At 36.1% G+C, this 9690-nt stretch overlaps 1 protein-coding gene across 4 annotated transcripts; it reads right to left on the bottom strand.

Moving 5' to 3' along the window:
• LOC112570818 lies at window positions 1-8696 on the bottom strand. Of its 4 annotated transcripts, none has more exons than XM_025249454.1 (8): window positions 8635-8696; window positions 6251-6461; window positions 5839-5923; window positions 4474-4673; window positions 4096-4286; window positions 3737-3878; window positions 3092-3436; window positions 1-2348 (listed from the first exon to the last, which is right to left on the bottom strand). In XM_025249454.1, exons 2-8 carry the CDS (start codon window positions 6431-6433, stop codon window positions 1356-1358), a joined length of 2139 nt encoding a protein of 712 aa, XP_025105239.1. In that variant the 5' UTR covers window positions 6434-6461; window positions 8635-8696; the 3' UTR covers window positions 1-1355. The 4 variants fall into 4 exon arrangements, with proteins under 4 accessions (XP_025105239.1, XP_025105238.1, XP_025105237.1 ...); XM_025249453.1 differs by having other exon boundaries at window positions 8385-8691; XM_025249452.1 differs by having other exon boundaries at window positions 8456-8691.
• Between the last annotated feature and the right edge of the window lie 994 nt (window positions 8697-9690).

Genomic DNA, 9690 nt, shown 5'->3' with positions numbered 1-9690 from the left:
TTTTTCGATAAGCAATTCAAAGTTTATTAGAACATTAAACAAACTGCTCATGACACTGCCCCTGAATGGTTCTGATCAACTAACTGTACTACAGAGGATGCAAAAACTAACTTTATGACAAAGTACAATAGTAGAATTTGTGTTTTATGTGACCTATTCCTAAATTTGGATTTAACATTCCTAGAAAAGACAGCAAGACATGTGTTTCTATTGTAAAACAACAAAACCTACCAACCAAATTATGGAGCATTATTCCTGCGCAATAACAACTTTGTGATGCTGGCAAGTAAAGCATTATTAGATGATGACACCTAACACATGGAAGCAGTGGATTTAGTATATTAAATGAAAGGTCCTAAACGACAGATGCATTGTCATGAAAATCATTCTCTTGGGCAGCGAACTTGTGATCTTAAATAGGAAGTACAAATCTTTTTTAAGAATCATTTTAAAAATTTGCAAACAATTTGGGCCAGGGGAAAGGTGACAATATTTTTAGTCTTTGAATGCTTAAAAACTGTATCTTTAAGTTTTTGTTTTTTAAATGTCCTCTCAAGCCTCATTAGATAATTAATCAGTTACTTCTGTTTTTAGTATTATTTTTTTTCATTCACCATTTGAATTGTCCTGATCACATCTGCTGCTGCAGCTATCTGTTGGATTAGTGATCCAACTCTGGTAACCAAATCAAATGAATTATTTTCAGCTTAAAAAAAAAAAATTTAAAGCAATTTAAATAAGGCATCACTCTACCAGCATTATTTAAAAAAGAAAACAGCATGTCAAAACCAACATGCTTTTGAAGTAAATGGAATGCTTTATTACAGTTCTGAAAAAGCCAGAAAAAAATTGAAATGCATGTCCCTCTTGTTGCAACAGGCATGAAATGTTTCTTCTTGCTTTAAAGTTATAGCATTTGTGTATATTGTAGCATAGGAACAAGTTTTGAGTGAATTTTTGTTTCATCTAGCAGCCAAGAAGTATGGTCTCAACAGAATAATTAAAGACAAGAAAAAAGTAACATTTTATTTAAGAACATTGCCTTTCATGGGTGCAACACTATCTTGTGCTTGTCTTTCCCAGAACTGTTTATAAACTCACATGTAATATAAATGACACTTTTTAACAAAGAGCAGGAGTGGGTTTAAGTAAAGACCCATGCACACACAAGCATATTTGCATGAAGCACACACACCTGCACAAAATATACAACAAATATCCAGACAGTAGCTTAGTCTCTGAAACTTAGTCTCCGAAAGACTGTACTATGAACATAACTAGTAAAAGAAGTGAAAAAGAATATAAGACTTTTTATTTTTGTGGTCTGCTTTGTTTGATTTTTCACTTTCTCCTAATCAAGGTTGTAAAATCTCAGTCTTGTGTGTGTTAGCATATGCATGCTCATTAACCTCAGTACCAATCTTCCTCAAAATCTGCATCAGAATAGTACCATTCATCAGAAAAGCTGCGATCATAGTAATCGTCATCATCATCATAATCATCATAGTCATCTTCCTCATCCCCTTGAAGCGATCAGGTAGCGTCAGGTTGTAAATAGTGCGACTGCGCTGACTATGGAAGTAGCAGTGGGGGCAGTCTATGTGACACCGAAGCACGTCAGCAGGGAGACGACCGACAGCTACTCCTGCCCCCATCAATGGCACAGGAATAGGGTTCAGCTCTATCCAAGTCCTAGTGGCCAGTGAGAACTTGGCCACTGAAGCCAAAGGCTTTTTCACATCAGGTGCCTTTCCTCCGAATAAGTAAATTTCATCATTGACAGCAGCAGTGGCAAAATCTTCACGAGCTGGATCTACAGGAGGAAGCATTGGCGAATGCCGCTGACTGGCATTCCACCTGCGGTCTTTGAGAGAAAACAGATGAGAAGTCACTTTCCCCAGCCTTGTGGTTAGCAAACCTTCAGACACCACGTACGTGAGTGGCTCAAATGGGGACCGCCAGTGTTCCTTCTTCTTCTCAAGGCTTACATCATATGTTATAAGTTTTGTAGCCTTTCTATTGCGGCACCTGCTGGCAACTCCAGTCTTCTGGCCCAGAACAAAGATGATGTTTGGGTTAGCTGTTGTTCCATCACCTTGGCGGCAGCAGGCTTGAATCCTCGTGTTTGCAGACCGAAAAAAGAGGAAGCATTTCACTGACAGCTCACCAGAAACCCTGTCAACCTCTAGCAACTGCACTTGCCATACAGAGCGCTGGTCTAGTCTGTCTAGAGATGGTGGATGTCGTGGTCTTGTTCGCTTGATACTTGATGCAACTATGAAAGTTCTCCCACCACAGCAGATGAGATGGTGAAATCTTAAATCCTCTTCCCCAGCAGGCCATTTCAGCTGGTAGAGAGAGAATTTTTGGTTTACCAAAATTGTAAATTAAAAAGATGCATCTTACTGCTTTAGACATATCATTCCAAAACAATCCATTAAGATTTACTTAACTCCTGCCTTTCTACCGATTAACATGCTAACATCACTTTGACAGGATTATTTTTGTATCTGACCACCCATCCCTTCGGAGTGAAAGCAAACTGAAAGAAAGAAAAATCAAAATTAATCTCACAGAATCTCTAAGTGTTAGCATCCATGCTACAGGCAATCATGGTTACTTTTTCCCAACAATCTTTAACATTTTAATAAGCAATTAATTAAATTTCACAGTGCAATACAATGACATGATTAATGATAATTATTCTTTTGTCATATTACAAAAATGCAGGTTTTTCCTTCGTGTTATGTAAGCTAGTTTTGTAATGTTTTCTTGCGAAGTGAACGTCAACTCAAGGAGTCAACTGAAGTGCTTGTAAGCCACTGATGTTAAACTACATGAATAAAATGTGACCCATTAGAAATCGCTAGTACTGCAAGGGATGCAACAACTACACAAGCACAATATTTCCAAAAAGAAGATTGTGTGGCATGGCAGATAGAATTGTTTCCAAGACAGTTCTATATATTTTTTTTTGGCATTATAGAAAATGGTTTGACAAACACAACTGCAAAAACTGTTAATAGTTGATGAGGCATCACCTCTAGAAATACACCTAAAACTACAGAATCCAGTTAAATTTATTACCCACCTGTTTGTTTGTCCAGGTGTTGTGCTGTGTTTGCAATACTAACAGATGTGATTGACTTTCTTGAACAATATTGTCTGTATCCACAACCAGCACAGATCCCTGACTGTCAATTGCAACAACAGGCCTCCGAATGGGGTAAGGAAGAGGAGGCAACTCTGTCCAGCGGGCTTCTTGCACAAGAAATGCATACAGGTGAGCTGATCCATTGCCTGGAAACAAGCTGAGAAACCTGTCGAAGAAGGAAGTGGTACCAAGTCCCCCACACAGCACAATCACCTCTCTCATGTCTGACGAGCCCGGTGCCAAACCAGCCATGCACTGTATTTTGGCCTCTAGCACATGCATCTGTGAGCAAAATGAGAAAACCTTTTTCTTTCTTACATATTTAGCAAATGTAGCTGATATTCTTGTAAGCCTTCTCTATTAGTCTTGATAATTCTTAAACAAAACAATCTCAAAATAGCTACGATGTACAGTTTAATAAGTGAAAATTTCAAAGATCATTATAAAAAAAATGTCAGTACCTCATTATCTGGGCGACAGCAAAAACCAAAGAAGAAAAGTTTAATGCGCTAAATTTCATGGGCAACGAAAGTATTTAACAAACTACACTGTTCCATTTCACAATAAATAAAAACAACTCACTTTGCATTTCTCTGAAGTTAACACAAGAGAATGTTTTTCCACTGTCTCTGTCAGAAATCGGTGCGACATGGCTTTGAGGTTTAAAGTCAAGAACAACTCCTGAAAACTCTCTGTCCTTGCAGGTAAATCATGCTCCGCCCATCTGAGCAAGAAATTAAAAAAAAAATATATCTACATTTTAAAATCCACTTATCACAACTGTTTTGACTGATGACAACCGGCTAAAGTATCAAAAACTAAGGTCCTCAACAAAATCTTTTCTTTCAATTTTGCCAACAAAATCTTGCTAACAAGCCTATGTTGATGATTAAAATAAAATTTCAATCAACTTGTTGTAAACAATGCAAAATCAATATTACCTGACAATAAAATCAAAAAAGATTTCCTGTTTCACATAGGACAGTGTTGGGTCAGATATGAGCATCTGAACAGAATCTCTGGTAAAATCAAGCATCTCCTTTAGTTGAATAAGGTCTGGAAGATTTCCACATAAGAACCTGAAGGCCGCATGGTATATTTCCAGATTGTACAGACTGGACAACAGCAAAATCTTTAGGAAGAAAGACAAAAGAAATATAAATCATTTTTAATCTGTAGAACTTGCAAGGTCAGACAAGAAAACACCAAAATACTTCATGATTACTCGAGTAACCTAAGTCACCATGACAAAAGTTGAAGAACAGAAATGGGGAATAATTATCATCCCAACTCTCAAATGACTTGATGCTCTGTCCTACCTGTATACAGTTTTCCTTTGTAAGGTCTTGAGTGAAGAGAAAATCTGAGCAACACTTTTTCATGTCTGTAATCTGGAGATATTCTGCTACTTCCAACAGTTCTCGCACCCTTTCATATGTCACTCGCACCTGTCCAAGGTAAAGAAACTCAACTGCCTCCCTCATTGCATATGGACTCCCAAAGTCAAGCTTGATTTCCCCTGAAACCAAAGCAACAGCCATGACCAGCACATCTTGATTGTTCATTTTAAAGAGCAAACTGAACACATAAGTATGCTGTGCTCTAAAGATCCTAACATAACTCAAAATCACAAAAACATTTTGACAAATTTAATTTAGACAAGGATTTTGATGCCCACTTTATCTTCCCATTTTCCACTAGTCCCACTGTGTAAATCTACACTGGCCCAAATGAAACAGTCTGTATCCACCGCAAGGACATTATTATATTGTTTTACAAATTTACCAAATAAAGAAAAGCTTGCAGCTCAACAGTTACTTTCCCTAAAGGCAAGTCATACAAATTTTTAATTTACTGGCTCTGTGATGTTTATACTCCCAAGGTCTTCATGTTTAATCAGAAATTTAGAACAAAAAAAAAAAAAGTAAAAAAAAAAATGTATATACAATACTACTGCACTAACATTTGCAGAAATGGTTTTTCTTACAAGGTAGCTCCCCATTGGAAGTGCCTTACACAACATATAAAGAATGCACCTAACATTAACACACTTAAAACCTCCTAGATAACATCAAAATTTAAGGACTTAGTCCCCAAAGCAAATATTGTATTTTTTATATTATCTATTACAAAATGCACTACTAGTGGTTCCAAAAAAAAAAATAAATAAATAAAATCAGCAAAAAGCAGATTTTGTTAAAGATTTTGACATCACCAACACTGGCTTTGTGACCCTATGCTCCTCAAGGGCGCAATACAAGGAACAAACTAATAAACTAACACTGGCTTAGATTTTGACACACCCTTTCATTTCATACCAACATAAGCAAAATTCTAGAAATTCAAAGCAAAAATTTTAAAAGAACCTTACAGGCTTGTTAACAAATTGTTAATAATGTATTAAATTTACTATTTCTCCAGCCAAACTCCACAGAACAAAGATTAATTAAAAAAAATTGTAGTAAGCTTTTCAAAGAGATTGTTGCAAGAGTTATATATTTTTTCTTTTCAACACTTTGCATCTTATATATATATACAGAAAGAAAGAGAGCAATACTAATAAATCTCGAACATTAATGACCGTAGGATTAAAACTTGTGGCTTCAAAATTCTGCCATAATTAATTTCTGATTTAAAGTACCAAAGTAAAGATCACTGCAAATCATTATCATTAAATTTCTCACCTGACACAGATTCTTTCATGCCACTGTCATACAGAGATCGGAAAAATGGACACGTGACCAACACACACCAATGTGCTCTCACAGACTGGAAATAAAGAGGTACAGATTAACCATAATTTCAGTTTAACTCATATATCCAAACAGACATGCAAAATGTGATTAATGGTACAACTGCAGCTGAACTGTTTCAGAAGATACTTATTAGTTACTGCCAAATACTCTTACAAATAAGGTATGCTAATTGTATATCACTTTTATTCGACATCTCTGCATAATGCTTTATCTAAAGTTTACAAAAAGAATGGCAGCCATCCACACTCTGCAGTGGACAGCGACTCCTGTTGACTGTTGCTGCTATTATTTGCAAGGTTTAAAAAAAAAGAAAATTAAGATTCCATGAGATATTACTTACAATTTCCCCAATGTGGAGTGTGACATCACAGAAACTAGAGTTTTCAATCATCTGTTGATACAAAACCTCCTGAAGCTTCACAGCATGAGATTCTCTACCACCATTGATGCGTAAAGGAGCTGATCGTAAAGCCAGATGTACAAAGGGACTTGTTCGACTCCCTGAGTCCGAACATGTTGACATTGTTTTCCGTTACCTTCTCCTAATTTATCTGCAAAGATGGGTGGATTTCAGACTCACACGCAAGCAAAAAAAAATTATGAAATATCACAATGATGATTTAGAGGGTGCAAAGACAACACACAGTCACTTAAAAATGAAATTATGTCAGCCCACATAAAGCAATTTTGAAAGGCTTGTATATTGTCTATGATGCCAATAAACAAAGAATTTATATAAGACTTTGGTAAGGACCATTTTCTCTGTTGCAGGTAAGACTCTTGACAAATGATAGGATAGAGAATCATTCTTAATTAATTCATTGATTTAAAAGAAACAACCATGATAAAAATATGCCTCGGAGTTTTGTGCAACTCTGATTCTGGGTACCATGAAAGACCTGAGAATGGACAATTGACACTCATCGAAGACCTCATTGTGACAGACAGAAATGTCTCAAATGGATAAAACTTTGCAACTGACCACATGGGCAGCTTAGCCTAGAATGTCTGGTCAAAACTACACTGTTTATATTTTGCACCAAAGTAAGTTGCATATTTGATGATGATGATGATGTAGTTTTGTAGCGCGCTAGTATCCGCATCACAAAGATGCGCTCAATGCGCATTATCAGTTAATATATAATGTAATGAACAAAAGTGTCAAGACAAAAAACAAGCAGTACTTGATATGCCATTTTTGGTTTTAAACTGATGAATGTCACACATTGTCATCAAGGTATGTTTCTGTCGTTTGTCAGAACTATCTATGCGGTTAGGTACAAGCTTTGCTCACACACTTGCAAAGATCTTAAATCCCCATCTATATATATGTATGAATTTCACATTAATCGCTGTCAGACACTTATCAGCAGATGTAGGATCTGGATATCTCTCAGATGTTGCACCTAGGTTTACACATTTGAATATTTCAAATATAAATATACAGTACTCTGTGAGGTCAAGGGGAATAAATAACTTAAAGATAAGTAGTATGAGACTATACGACAGAATATAATCATATCAGGCATGTAAAATCAACAACTGCAAATCAGCATCAGCAAAAACTGCTGTTTTGTCAGTCATTTTGTCGACAACAGCTGAAGCAGTGAATAACTATTAAGTGTATGAATTGGTAATTATTCAGACCAGTATCAATGAGAACAGTGATGGTAAATAAGCACAGACAGCCAGTCACTAGATTTTGCACTTTAAAATCATGCTTCATGATTATTAATAAATTGCTTTTTTTTTTATGGACAAAATGTATCAAGAAACTTTAATGGATGGAATACGAGGCGGGGTTACTAGAAGTGATTCCTGACAACTGAGTCCACTAGGAGAGTAATAAACTGGCACTTATTTCGGCTAATCTAATGATAACTAATACACTGTGATCAATCCCCTGAAAACTGCATGTATGATTAATCTATGTATCAACATAACACTTTCAAAATAGCATTAGTCATAAAAGTGCTCTTAAGTATCACTACGATGCTGAATCCTGAAACCGTGAAAATCTAAAGACTAGACATTGTTGGTTTCAAGAAAATTTCAACACACCTAACATTTCACATATACAGCTGTCTGTAACACGACTGACAATAATCTGAGGCAAGAAATGTATGCACTGCAAAGACTCCATTTGTCACTGGTGACTGACAATGGAAGGCTGTTAAAAACGGGTAGCATGTAATTTGCTTGCGCCACGATTTTCTTAATATCTTAGTCAATCTCATAAGTTTAAGTCAAAGACTGTTGTCGCAAATAATGTCCGTCGTAATCTGTATGTAAATCTTGTGCTTTACAGTCTTATTTATTCGTTGTGTCCCCGTAACTGACCTCTTGCGACAATATCAACAGTCATATCTAATATTATTAGCAAAGGAAGGTAAAAAAATCACAAAATAAGGTGATTTTAAAGATGCAAGCATAAACATGCAAACAGTTAGCAGAGATCTAGGAAAGTAACTAACAGGAATAGCACAGAAAACAGCACAGTGAATCTTTTCTTCTCAAAATATTACTTTAACAGTATCATGCTCACCGTCGTTTAGCGCCACGGTTACTGATAAAATATTGAATGTGTTTGGAATTAATCTTTTAAAACATACATGTATTTATATCATATAATTTTTATATAGTAGCTAAAAATTATAAAACTTAATTAGAAAACAAGATTTTAACTTAACTTAAATTATTAAGTAAAAAATGTTTTTTAGATACTCTCCAGGCCATAGATTATTCCATAAAATAACTCTCCCGTCGCTAGACACAGCGAGTAGAGTAGTGTCCTCCTTTCCTTCACTCTTCTATGAAGAAGACGATAATTGTGCCGAAAGTACAAATTTGAAGCCTCTAGAGACACTTTAACTTTACACAACCACAGGAATAAAAATATAAGTTGCCAAATAGTTAGTAGTAGAGGTATTATTACACAGCTCATTTTCACGCTCCTAAAATGGCTACAGGCACACGCTTTTTTTATGGTCACATCACAAACTTCAATTGTATTATACAATTGTATTATACTACATACGTCCGTGAACACATGAAGGTACCAAAAAAAAAAAATAATAATAATAAGAAGAAGAAGAAGAAAACTAAACAAAAACTGAGTCTTTGTCTTTATTAGTTTTGGAGATATTGGTATTTGAAGTTTGTGATTAGCGCCACAGCTACAACTACTTTATTTTGGACTATGTTTGAAGCTCTTATGTGTAGCATTCTAAAATCTTAGAAGTCCCCATTTTTTTGTGTGAGAAGTTACCAACACTGACTTTCTACTCAAGTGACAAAAAACTAATTTGCAAAAAGACATACTGGAAAAAACACATCCAGATTTGAAAAAAACGCAGATTTGCCCTTGTTCGTTTTGCATGAAGACAGGTACGTACGATATATTTTAAGTTTTCTATTTCAATTAAATATCAACCAAAAACCTGCCAGCCAAGACATCAAGAAGCGGAAGTCGTCTGGACACACTTGCGAAAGCCGGCCAATTTAATGAGACAAGCTCTGGGCTGGAACCCACAGGGCAGGCGCAGGTTTGGGAGACCCAGACAGATGTGGAGGAGATCAGTCCACAGAGAGGCGGAGACAGCTGGCATGACATGGTCCCAACTGGATCGGATCTGTGTAGTTGCTATACTCTACTGGGGGTGAAAAGGAATAATAATAATGAGAAGAATCTATTGGACAGAGTGGGTTCAAACTTGAAATACTGATAGAAAACGTCTTTTCGTCGGTTAACTTAATTGCTGTGGACACTCGTCTTCTTAG

Source organism: Pomacea canaliculata, linkage group LG8 (assembly GCF_003073045.1).
Source record: "Pomacea canaliculata isolate SZHN2017 linkage group LG8, ASM307304v1, whole genome shotgun sequence".
Lineage (NCBI taxonomy): Eukaryota > Metazoa > Mollusca > Gastropoda > Architaenioglossa > Ampullariidae > Pomacea > Pomacea canaliculata.
Note: the sequence above shows the minus strand (reverse complement) of the source record. Positions and strands in the feature narration are given on the sequence as shown.

Coding starts and splice junctions, on each gene's coding strand:
- LOC112570818 (XM_025249454.1), bottom strand. CDS start 6,433: ATGTCAACATGTTCGGACTCAGGGAGTCGAACAAGTCCCTTTGTACAT. Junction 3,879..4,095: donor TTTTTTGATTTTATTGTCAG/GTAATATTGATT, acceptor TTTCTTGCTCAG/ATGGGCGGAGCATGATTTAC. Junction 2,349..3,091: donor ACACCTGGACAAACAAACAG/GTGGGTAATAAA, acceptor TCTCTCTACCAG/CTGAAATGGCCTGCTGGGGA.